This window comes from Bos taurus, chromosome 26, assembly GCF_002263795.3.
Source record: "Bos taurus isolate L1 Dominette 01449 registration number 42190680 breed Hereford chromosome 26, ARS-UCD2.0, whole genome shotgun sequence".
NCBI lineage: Eukaryota > Metazoa > Chordata > Mammalia > Artiodactyla > Bovidae > Bos > Bos taurus.
The window spans coordinates 19,158,796-19,171,576 of record NC_037353.1 but is presented as its reverse complement, the minus strand read 5'-3'; the positions used below and the strand labels follow the sequence as shown (position 1 = coordinate 19,171,576).

Here is a 12,781-nt window from a genome sequence, read left to right as displayed (position 1 = left end):
GGCCGCCTCCGCCGCGCCTCATCTCGGGGCTGTGCTCGCCCGCTCCCCGCCTTCTGAGGCCGTCGCGAAGCTCCGCTCTCCATACTGAGCAGTCCCTGGGAGGCGCTCGGACACGTCCCCAGGCCGGATAAAGATCGGCTCGGCGTTCGCTCCGCAGCGCAAAATCTCGCCATCAGCGCTGCTCGCGCTGCCGCTCCGGCCCGGCCCGGCGACGCCAGATCGCTATCTAGGGAATCGGGAAGGCACGCCACTGCCCCTGCCGCCACCCTCGACCCTGCGCACAGGGGTGGCCGCGGAGCCCTAGGACTCACTGCCCTCCCCTCCCCCCTGCCTTCCTTCCCGGCGCTTCCTCCCTGGGGACCCCTGCTTCCCGCCGGCCCCGGGCCCCCAGCGCCCCCCCAGACGCCCTCGCCCCCATCGCCAGGCCCGGCTGCCTCCTGAAGGTTACGCGACGCAGCGGCGAGGCGCGGGGAGCACCCGCCCTAGCCGCCGCCTGCGCCGCCGCCCACCCCAGCGCCCGCCGCGCCGCGCCCGGCCGGCCCGGCTGCCGGCGGCTGCCACCGCAATCCTGGCTCCTAAATCAGCGCGGGGAGGCGCCCCCTCCCCCTACCTGGCTCCCGGGGCTTTCCGGACCGCGATTGGCCGCGCCACCCCCGGCCCCCAGTTCCAGCTGCAGCGCCATTGGCTGCGGGTCTCCGCCAGCCTTTACATAAGCCCCGGCGCGCTCGAGTGGAGTTGTATAAAGCGAGCGAGCGGCGTCGGGGCGGGAGGCTCGAGGCCAGCCCGGGACCGGGGCTCCGAGCTGGAAGGCAGCGGCGGCGGCGGCGGCAGAGGCGGCAGCGAGCTCCGGCTCTCCGACGCCCCCAGGCGGCGGGGCTGAGAGAGCCCGAGGATGGCTGCGAGCGCGGACCCCGGGGTGAGTACCCGCTTCAGTGACCCCAACCCCTCAGGCAGAGAAAGTTTCTCCCGCCCTTTGCTCCCTCCCGATCCTCCCGCAGGGTTGGCGGGGATGGTGGCTGAGAACACCGAGATCGCTAAGGCGGCGGCGGCGGCGGCGGCTTGGTTTCCAACTTGCCAAGAGGCTCAGGACTAGACTGGCGCGCAGAGCCTCCCGCGGGCTGTGGGGAGAGGCGGGCGCCGGGCCGGAGGTGGAGGAGAGGTGGGAGCGGAGGTGTGGGGGCTACAGCTCTCACAGCTGGCAGAGAAAGTGTTGGGGGCGCCCTGGAGGTCAGCTGTTTGGGGAGGGGGCGGTGGAGCTGGGAGGGGGCGGAGCAGGTGAGGAGGGATGTACGTGGGGTATTGGGGAGTCACCCAGCGAACCAGGCTCAGCTCCGGGCCGGGGAAGCTGCTGGCCTCGGCCAGCTGCCTATGCTTCCAGGGTGGGGAAAAGCCCTGGGGAAAGCTAGCGCTTTTCACCCCCGGGAAACCGAGCTCCTGGGCACAGCGCTGGGTGGCAGAGAGCTCCGAGAGCCAGCTCCGCGCGGCTTAGCTGTCAGCTGCTTTTGCTGGACCGAGGTGTGGTCTGCTTGCTTTCATCCAATCTTAGACAAACCAGCTTCAGGCATTCCAGGGGAACCGGGGGTCCTCCTCGGCCCAGGGAGGGGGCGGGGGTGGGAGGCACATGGAGGCTTTGATGGGGCAGGAGGCCGAGCTTGGGGGCATGCCCAGCAATGCAGCGCGCTTTTTCGCAGCATAGTAGTTGAGAGTCTTGGTTAGTCCCGTTTCTGCAGAAACCAACTCAAGAATCCAAAGTCATCCCAGCCCTGGATAGGAGCCTACCAGAGTGGCGGTGAAATGTGCCTGGGGTTGGTGTGGGAGGGTCACTTTTTTCCCTCGGGGAATGACTAATGAATATTGCTGCTGGTGGTGCTATGGGGGTACACCTAGTGTGGCTATTCTGTGTCCCAGGAGGTGCTTCAGCTCTCTAGGCAAGACATTTTCTTCAGTCACACTTGGAGTGTCTTCTGGGATGGGTGCAGGACTTCCCAAGTGAAGCCAGGTGAAAAAGGAAAGGAAGCAGGTTCCAGCGATAGGGAATAAGTCTGTAGTGCTGTCTTGAATCAGGGGAGAACTCTAGTGGGAAGAGAACGCTACAGGAGGGAGATTTTTTTGACCCTGATGACTTGGGCTGCAGCTACCCAAGACTGAATTGGAGCAAATTCAGAGTCACCCTGTACCTCTCTCTCAGCCACAAGGGAGGGGAGATGGAGAATGGAAAAGTGGGAATATGGCGGTTGTTCCAATATGGCCCTTGAGGAAGCATTTGCTCTCCATCTGACTTAAGAACATGTTATTGGCAGCAGGTCCTAAAGTCCATTTAAGAGGCAACAAAGGGAGTTTAAGGTCTAGATGCTGGCACAGTGGGCCACAAATAGAATATTCTGGTTTACATTTGGTACTAATGGTCTCTGGAGAAGGTCAAAAGTAGGCTGCTCAGTTGGGGCTGTCTCCTGTATCTCATCCCCAAATGTGGATGAGGGTTTTGAACTCCTGGGGCAGCTACGTCAGCCTGGAGATCTTTTAGCAGGGCTCTGGATTCATACCCCCAAACCTAGCTCCGTCCTCTGCCCACAGTCAACATTTTTCTTCTGCATTTCCCAAGACCTTCTCGCCACTGGGGATTTGTACAGCGAAATACCTGCTTGTTGCTCTTTCTTCTCTTTTCTCCATCTGGGCTGCACCTGCTATTCCGAACCCTGATGTTTATTACTCTGCACCTTGATGTTTGGTTAACATGTACTATCACAGCACAGTAGTGCCCTATGAATGTGTGGGCCAACGGTCTATGTAATTCTAGAAAGTGAAATATATTCTTAAGCGAGCAGGACTGCAGACCAGGAAGGCAGGCCTATTAAACAGCTTGTGACAGACCTGTTTTCAATCTTGCAGCCTGCTTAGGCAATGGAAGCTGCCCAGCAAGCTCCTTGGTGCCCAGTAGGGGGCGCCAAAGGCACCCAGCTCAGGACCACTGACTTACTCACTTCTTGCCCTTCACTGGCCATAGTAACTTAATGCTTTAAGCAAGCTCAGGCCTTTAACCGTCACCTTCTTGATTGGAACCCTTCTACCACGTACTTCCTGGACTTCAGGTGGTCCTGTGATCTCAGGTGCAAGGAGATAGATACAAGTGCATCATTCCAAGGAAATAGAGCCGGTACCCAGCCCCACCTGCTCTCTGAAATTATCCTTTGTGCTTGGTGCTGGTGCGGTCTTTGAGCTTGTTCAGTATTCATAGAGCCCCAGAATATTAGAGCTAGAAGAAAGGGACCTTGAAGAGCACCTACTCCAAAGCCATCCCATGCGCACACAACTTACAGATGGGAAAACTGAAGCCCAGTCAAGGCAAGCATCTTGCCCAGAGTCACATGGCTGGTGGAAGAGATAGGACTGGGTCCTAGGATTTCCACTCTGCTACTGAGAACTCTCTCTGCTCCCATGACCTGCTTCCTCTTTACTATGGAGATTGATGTGTGTTCTGCACAGTTGTTGATATTGTGTAGTCGCTAAGTTGTCTCCAGCTTTTTTGCAGCCTCGCAGACTGCATATAGCCTGCCAGCCTCTCCTGTCCATGGGATTTCCCAGGGAAAAATACGTGTTCATAATTGCTGACTGAACCGACATTAGTAAATTAATACATCTAATAGCTTGGGGAAAATTTCCTCTGAATCTGTTATACAGACTAAGGAGGCAAGGAATAGATAAAGCTCTTGTAATGTACATGTACGGGTAATAGAAACTTCTAGTTATTCTTTCCCCTTCCTCCATTATCTTGTCTTGTTATTCCAAGTGGTCATGTAGGGAAAAACAATGCAACTCCAGGTTTCTCTCCATGCACTTAGGAATCAGAAGTGCCCAGCCCCTCGAGATGATCTTGGAACCCAAGCCTAGGGCTCTTCCTTCTGCTCAGGAATGCTGGAGTAGGGTCTCTGTCCCATAGTCACACCACTGCCTATGGGACCTCCAGTAGTTGGATCCTGGGTGAAGCGAAGCATTTCCAACCAGTATTTGCCCATTTCCCCATCCTTGCGGCTCCCAGCTCAAGGTCAGAGTGCTGGGATGTTCTATTTTTGCAAAATCCTCATGTGAGGGTTTCTTGGGTGACCTGGAAGATACTACCATTTCCATTGCCCTTTTTCTGTTCTGAGTCTGGCTGTCGACATCTGAGCTGGGCCCTGGGAAGGAGGTTTGCTGAGTGGCCTACGGGCTGGCCCCCTCCTCCGGTGTCCTCTCCTCACCCTGCTCCTTTGCACTGTGCTTGGAGTTTCCCCCAGAGTGTCTGCAGACTTGGCAGTGACCCTCAGGAGGAACCAGTGCTGCCGAGCCAGAACTCCGAGAGGCAGATCCGCTTCTGTCCCTAAGGCTCACCCAAGGGATGCTTGTTGCCAGGGAAGGTGCTTGAGTTTTCTCATCTCCTTCAGGCTCTCAGACAAGTTGTGTCTTTGTCTTCAGGTGGGGGAGGTGGGTGGTAGGATAATGTGGACCACAGAGCCACAGTCCCTTCCTTGAAAGTAGGGTTCTGAGAGCCTGGACTAGGGATTTGTGCCTGCTCCCAGCTCTGTCTGAAGAGTTGTGCCTGCATTCCCAAGGCTTGGATTTTTCTTGGATAAAGCCAGAGGAGTATAATTACATAAAACACAGTGATAGCATGGGATCTCTAGATTTTTGTTTGAATGTGGAAGCGGCGTCAGACATTGAGGAAACAAGAAGTTGCCTCTTACGTGAGTCCCACTATAACCTGCTATAACCTGACCCTTATAACCTGCTCTTGCTGGGAAGGCAGCTCAGTAGTGGGAAGGATGCAGGCTTAGAATGTGACTCACCGCTTCCTGTTTAGGAACCTTGGACAAACTGCTTAACCTCTGCATACCTCAGTTTCCTCCTCTGCAAAATGGTGAGGCTGGCAGGCAGTGATGAGGGTAAGATAGTGAGCATCAAGGAAGATAGTCTTTAACATGGCTCTGCCTTTGGTGAGATGTAAAGAAGAATAGATGGGAGGGGATAATATTACGGGGTCACTGGGGACTGCGCTGGGTCTTCCTTTTCCCTGTGAAAGAGACCAAACGTCCAGGTCTGCCCGTCAGCCTCTGCTCGCAGCAACATCTGGGCTGTGGACAAGACCTTCTTGACAGAGCTGCTATCTTCCTTCCCCCACACTGGGGCTTTCATTTGGGGGTTCTGCCATACTTGGGGAAAAGAAATTTTACAGGTCCCAGGATAATTCTGAGTGTGATGGAAGGCCCTGAGCTATTGATTCTAGGAAGGATCTTTGTGCTAGGAGAAGGCTTCCTCGGAGCTCAGTGATTTAAGAGTGCTGACAAACCCGTGCTCACCGGGCCTCCTGCAGGCTGCAGATACAGGCTTCTGGGCCAGCCAGGGTTCTACGAGGGATTTCTGGGGAGCCTGACTGGTTGCTTAGGGGACATAAACCTGTGAACTCTCCTTAGGAGAAAGCATGAAGTCAATTGGTTCATTATCACACTAGACACCCCCGGACCACGGAGGGCATTTAAGAAATGAGAAGCTAGCAAAGGACAAGGAGGTTGTGTTTGAAAAGTCTATGGAAAGGTGTGAAGGGGTTGGAGAAAAAGACCTTTCTCCACTGAACCACATGATCTTGACCTTACTGATGTCCTTGGGCAGTGAGCAGAGGGATTACTGTGCCCATGTGGCAATGTCTGTAGACATTTTTGATTGTGACGGCTGGATCGGGGGTACTGTTGGCATCAAGGGGGTGGAGGCCAGGGATGATGTCAACCATCTTACAGTGCACAGGACAGGCCCCGACAAAGAACTGTCTGGCCTAAAAAAGTCACTAGTGCCAAGTGGAGAAACCCTGGACCACAGCATCACAGCATGGACTCAGAGCATGTTAGAGGTGGAGGGATTTTAGCAGTATTCTCACCCAGCCCTCCCACTTCACCGCTGAGGACCCTGAGGTCCAGAAGTGAAGAGACCAACCAGAATCATGCAGCAAGTGAGTGGCAAAGCTCCTCTGCACCTCAGATCTGCTGTCTCCTAAGAGTGACTTCCCCAGACTCTCCCCAGAGTTGTTGTGAAGGTTCAGTGTGAGCTGTGAAAACACTTAGAAAATTCTAAAGAGGTTATTATTAATATTGTTATTATTAAGAACTGGGGAGTTTGGAAAGCTCTATTTCTGGCTATGCCACTGACTCATGGTACAAGTTTGGTGCATCATTCCCCTGCCCCCTAGGCCTCTTGTGTGAGGGCCTGTGGGGTTGGGGCGGGGGCGGGCGATGGTCTCAGCAAATGACAATTTCATCATGATCAATATCTTCAAAGAAAAGTCCAAAGATCTGCCCCTCAAAAAGCCTAGACACTTTAAAAGAAGATAAAAATTTTCCTTGAAAGAAATCATGTTGACTTCGTAAGAAGAAAAACGTTTGCTTCTTGGAAAAACTCCAGTCCCCGGGCCCTGTGAATTGGTTCCAGCCCAGGAAATCTGATCAACATCCGGAGGAGAAGCTGAGAGCTCCCCAACTGACAAGCGGGCTGGATTTGTCCCCACTCCCTCCAAGACTTCGCCACCCTTTCCTGCTCAGCCCTCTTGGCACAGGGAAGCTCTGCAAGGAACTTGAAGGAGGGGTGGGCAGGTATGTCATTAATTAGTAAAACCTCGTTTACTTAACAGACATATTCTTAAAGATCTCTTCCAAGGGACATTTTGACATATTACTTTAATTAGCCATAGAAGAATTGAGAGTGCCGAGAGTATAAAATGACCCTTCCTGTGGTTTCCAGTTACTCTTATCTTTGTTTGCACCCAACAAGTACAGTGACAAGGTCACGGGAGTCATTGCAGAGCTAAGAGGTCCTGTTGACTGAGGAAGGGACTGCAGGGACTTCTTCCCTCCTTTACTGCCGCTCCATCTACCTGGAGAGCCTCCCCACTTCGGGAGACTTGCATTGGCATCCCTACCCTCCTTGGGGATAGGCAACATGCCCAGGAACCTGATTCCCTGCCTGGATGGACAGAGGAGCCTTGCAGGGTTCCTGGGAGCAGCCTCAGCTGGTGTTTCTCACAGAAGGCCTGGCCCTGCCCTTGCCTTCCCTGCACTCACGATTGGAGGTAGGAAGTCCCTAGAGGCTCTCCTTAGAGTAGGGTTCTCCAAACATGGAGCCATGGACTGATACAGTCTGCAGCCTGTTAGGAACCGGGCTGCACAGCTGGAGATGAACGACAGGCATTCGAGTGAAGCTTCATCTGCGGCTCCCCATTGCTCCCATTACTGCTTGAACCTTCTCTCCCTCCGCCACTTGTCCATGGGAGAACTGTCTTCCGCAAAACCTGTCGCTGGTACCAAGAAGGTTGGGAACCTCTGCCTTAGAGGACCAAAGCTACACCATTCCCTGGCCAAATTGGGAGGGTGGACACACACACAGACCTCACCCAGTTCCTGCAGTGAACGTGGTGCGCGTCCTGCAAGTCCAGGGCAGGCCAGCCTCCGGAGGTCAGTCCATGTAATGAGACTTGGTGAGCACAAGGGCCCTTTCTCTCGCTTTGCCCCAGGGATGTCATGTTCCCTTGTGCCCTGGTCTCTAAGAACAGACTTTCTTGGAATGGCAATCATGTACCAGTCATCTGAGAAGCTATGTATATCCAAAGAGCCTTTTGCAGGCAGGGAAAGGAGAGTCCCGGAGAAGGAGAAAAGCTGCCTTGCAAGCAGCGGGGGCTGAGACACCATGTCTTTTGTTCTCAAATGCAAATCTAGTGCCTAGCATAGCATTTTGGAGAAGGCAATGGCACCCCACTCCAGTACTCTTGCCTGGAAAATCCCATGGATGGAGGAGCCTGGTGGGCTGCAGTCCATGGGGTCAAGAAGAGTCGGACACAACTGAGTGACTTCACTTTCACTTTTCATTTTCATGCATTGGAGAAGGAAATGGCAACCCACTCCAGTGTTCTTGCCTGGAGAATCCCAGGGATGGGGGAGCCTGGTGGGCTGCCGTCTATGGGGTCGCACAGAGTCAGACACGACTGAAGCAACGCAGCAGCAGCAGCAGCATAGCATTTGGCAGGGGGAGGGGCTCCACAGGTGCTCGGTGGGTGAACTAATGAATGTGTGGATGTAGGAGGCCAGTCTGGAGTAGAGTTGGCCCTTGGTATTAAAGTGAATCTCCAGTCCAGCTTTCTTTCTGGCTCCTTCTTCCCAGAGCTGGCATTTGCCCCAGGGCTCTGTAAACCCACAAAGGTCCTACTGATCAAGCAAGGTCTGAAAGTGAAAGTTGAAGTCATAGCCCTATGGACTATAGCTTGCCATGCCCCTCTATCCATGGAATTCTCCAGGCAAAAATGCTGGAGTGGGTTGCCATTTCCTCCTCCAGGGGATCTTCCCAACCCAGGGACCGAACCTGGGTGTTCTGCATTGCAGGCAGATTCTTCAATGTCTGAGCCACCAGGGAAGCCCCCTCAGGAGCCCACATAGGACCCACACATAACATGGTACCAGCTCTTAGCCTGGACGGGCTGTTTCTCTTCCTCTTCATCTCCTCCAGGTGCTCACCCCCGCCCCCCCCCCACCCTGCCCCCCGCCCCCCAGCAACCAGGCTGCTCCAGGGAAGCCCAGCGCGGATCTATCTTGGTAGCAGCAAGCTGATAGAATAGATGATCATTTGGATTTCCACCAAAGACAGACTAGGGAATGAATCATTGCTTCACGGCAACATTCCCAGGAGGAAGCTTTTAAATAGCAAGGTCCACTAATGCATTTTAAATGATTTAGGGAAAAAACCTGACCCATAGACACTTAGGCCCAGGAAAGAACTTTGGAGGTCATCCAGGATGTCCAGTCCCTTCTGTGATACTCTCACTCACTGTTTGGAAACATGGCCAGCCTAGCGGCCCTGCACACTGCTGCCCCAAATCTAAAATGCCATTTCTAAACCTGTCTGATCATGACTTCAAACCTCCCGCTCCTCACTCTGAGACAGGCAGGCTCTACAGGCTCCAACTGCTGCCTCCACGTGAGCAAAGAATTATCTGGCCCAGCACATCAGTAATGCTGAGACTGAGAACCCCAGGACCAGTGCACCATTCCTGCCCTCCCTCCTTTCCCCACTGCCCCCTCCTAAGGGCTGGAGCAAGGACTCCTCAGATGGGTCAGTTTGGGAGAACTGGGCATCGAGAGCCCTTTCTGGACTTACCTCCCTGCACGTGCTACTCTCTGCCATGTGCTGAGCTTAGCCAGGCAGGCTCAGGCCCGCCCCTCCCCACAGGGAGGGCTGCAAGAGGGTACAAGTACATCAGCAAGCACCAGGGACCCCACTCCAAAGCCTGGCCTTCCAAACAGCTGTATGTGTAATGATGGTGGCTTTTTAATCTCTATCTGTCTGAGCCCCACCTGTCTCCTCCCCTCCCCACCTTTCTTCCCCTTCACTAATCCTGAATATGAACAGGGAGGGAAGTGGGATGCTGTTCACTGGACCCTTTCAGACCCCAACAATCAATCTGGAAATCTGGCGTCATATTTGGTTCTTGCTTCCTCCTCATTTTTCACAACTTCTGGATCACTGAGTCAATCTGCTTCACGAATCTCTCTCAAAGCTGCCCAGTCTTTCCATCCACACTGTCAAGGTTCTGCCCCCCTTATCCTTCAGCTGACTAGCGGTAATACTTGTTAACTGCTCCCTGCTTACTCTCATCTTGCCCTGCTTGTAAGTCTCGGAGCTGATCATCACTCTTCAGGCTAATTCAGGGGACCCTGTACACAAGCAAACAGAGATATTTTTTTAATAGCAATTCTTATAACAAGTACTATATGAGGAATGAGTAGTATTAATAGTAACACCTACCTACCATTGGCTACGTACCAGGCACTGCTCCAGCCCTTTATGTGGATAATCTCCTTTAATCCTCATAGTAACCTTAGAAGGTAGGCACTGCTCTTGTCACTCTTTCACAGATGAGGAAACAAAGGCACAGAGAAGTTAAGTAACTTGCCCAAAGTCACACAGCCAGAATGTGGCAGAGCCAGGATCTATGTCCAAGCCAACTGGCTCCAGAATTGATGTCCTTGGACACTACACTAAATAATCTCTTTCACTAAACGGTCTTTCTCACTTGATCTTAAACCAAGTGAGATGGGAACACACAGTGGAAGGAGCAAGCATCTGCCTGGGGCTGCCAAGGAAGGCCTAGGAGAGAGGCACTGAAGGACTGGCCAGAGGGACAAGGTGAAGAAAGCATTCCAGGCAGAGGAGCCAGCATGTGCATGGCGGCCGAGCAGGGTCATGCAGCCCTAGGAGGCTCGGTGTGGCTGGGGTGGGACAGGTGCTGAGAAAGGGTGCAGCTAGGAGGTCACTGCAGACGGTGCCTGCAGCCATGAAATTAAAAGACGCTTACTCCTTGGAAGGAAAGTTATGACCAACCTAGATAGCATATTCAAAAGCAGAGACATTACTTTGCCAACAAAGGTCCGTCTAGTCAAGGCTATGGTTTTTCCTGTGGTCATGTATGGATATGAGAGTTGGACTGTGAAGAAGGCTGAGCGCCGAAGAATTGATGCTTTTGAACTGTGATGTTGGAGAAGACTCTTGAGAGTCCCTTGGACTGCAAGGAGATCCAACCAGTCCATTCTGAAGGAGATCAGCCCTGGGATTTCTTTGGAGGGAATGATGCTGAAGCTGAAACTCCAGTACTCTGGCCACCTCATGAGAAGAGTTGACTCATTGGAAAAGACTCTGCTGCTGGGAGGGATTAGGGGCAGGAGGAGAAGGGGACGACAGAAGATGAGATGGCTGGATGGCATCACTGACTCGATGGATGTGAGTCTGGGTGAACTCCGGGAGTTGGTGATGGACAGGGAGGTCTGGCATGCTGCGATTCATGGGGTCTCAAAGAGTCGGACACGACTGAGCGACTGAACTGAACTGCGGAGGTTGGAAAAGGCTGTGGATGCCTCATGTACAGCAAAAGGGTTAGGGATGACCTTGCTGGAGAGACATGTTGGAAAGATGGCCTCAGTGGAGGGAAAGGCAGGGGCTGCCATTCAGTCACTCACTCAGTTATTCACTTCCTGGTCTCGTGTACCTCTGCCAAGCACTGTCCGAGCATTGAGAAAACAGCTGAGAACAAAGTAAAGTTCTTGCCCCAGCGGAGCATACATTCTAATGCCTCAGTCATTGGCATTTCTCCATACTGTCCCCTGTCCCCTCTTCTGCCTTGCCAGCCTGGAAGACAAAAGACAGCCCTTCTGCACCTCTATGTCCTATGCATCTTCCCTAGCACCATGAAAATATAAGGCTTCCTCTTCCTTCCCTCTACCTGGGGAGAGCTCCCGATGCTGCCTGAGGCTGCACTTACAGGAAAGAGACTTGGTCCTAGTCCAGAACGAGGCAGATGAAAACTCAGGGGACCCAGGCTGGGAGGCGCCAGAGAGACCAGCAGGCTAATGAAATGGTGTTTCTGCAAGTGCGAAGACAAGTGGAGTCTCCCAGCCTCACGCACAAGGCGCCATAGGTCCTTAATGAGTATTATTAACTGCTTGGACTTCCGGGTCTCTAAAATGGGAAATGAAATGAGATAATGCATGCCCAGTGCCTGGCAAACAAAGTCAGTACTTGGAAGGTAATGGTGACAGCAAGGATGCTATTGCTACTGATAAGTGTTTTTCGAATGAATGCACGCCTCTCAGGAGATGGAGTCCAGGCCCACCAGGTGCTCCCGTCCTGTGGTGGCTGCCAAACGTTCAGTGGAACTCACAGGGCTGTCAGACTTTGAGGCATAGACTGGCTTCTATTGCTGATTTGTCTAGGGACCCTGATAGAGTTCTTTGACTTTTTAAACACTGCTTTCCAAACGCAAAACCTCTCAGTTTATAGTCATATACACATCCAATCTTCAAGCATTTTGCAGATGTTAAGGGCCAGGTTAGAGATGATGCCTGAGGCATGGCTTCTGACCTCAAGGAGCTTACGGTCCACTAGGGACGAGACATGATACAGGGGTAGGCATTCAGAGTAGCAACAGGTAGAAAGAGCAGAGAGCCCATAGGAAGGAGGGTATTGAGGTGGTGGGGAGTGGGAAGGGCAGGCAGGAAAGGCCCCCTGGAAAAGAGGAATGATGCACTGGTCCAGGAGCTTTCAATCTCAGCGTTACTGACATGCTGGGCCAGATAATTCTTTGCTGTAGAGGGCTATCCTATCCACTGCCAGCCGCATCCCTGGCCTCTCCCCACTAGGTGCCAATAGCACCCCCCTTCCCTGGTTGGGGCAACCAAAAATGTGTCCAGGCATAGCCAGATACTGAGGGCAAGGGAGGCAAATTGCCCTTGGTTGAGAACCGGTGCCCTTGGCCAATGGAAGGTCCTCTGGATGGGAACCCAAAGAGGGAAAAATGAGTGCTCCCTCTAACTCATGACCCAGAGTGTGGGACCTCTAAATAGGCAGTGCTAGGAGGGCAGGTTGGGGTGACATCTGGTTCTCCAGACTTTGAGGAATCTGATGTCTTCTTTCTCATCTCGTCCTGCTTCTCCTGATTCAGCTAACTTAGCATCGTTTACCGCTCAGCTACACCACCCCACCTACCTGCATGGAAATGTTCTTCTCTTCCACGTGGCTAATCTAGATATCTTTGTCCCCCTTCCTCCACAGCACCCCTCCCCCTGTACTGCAAATGTTGACCAGCTTTCTCCCTGGGACCTGGGCACGGAGCACAGTCCCCAGCTCATGGAGCAGGGCAGCGGGGGTGGGGGGGCACACAGAAAGTGTCACTGTGGGTCAGTGAGCTCCCCAAGCTCTCCTCTGAGGAGCCTCAGTCCCAGGC

The 12,781-nt window shown here is 53.3% G+C and overlaps 1 protein-coding gene across 2 annotated transcripts in view; it reads left to right on the top strand.

Annotated features, from left to right (window-relative positions):
• The first annotated feature begins 757 nt into the window (after nt 1-757).
• Nucleotides 758-12,781, top strand: part of CRTAC1 (cartilage acidic protein 1) — a 151,677-nt gene continuing 139,653 nt past the window's right edge. For both annotated transcript variants that reach the window (NM_001205325.1, NM_001191289.2), the window contains 1 exon segment: nt 758-916. In NM_001205325.1, the coding sequence (NP_001192254.1) occupies nt 893-916 (24 nt within the window). In that variant the 5' untranslated portion in view covers nt 758-892.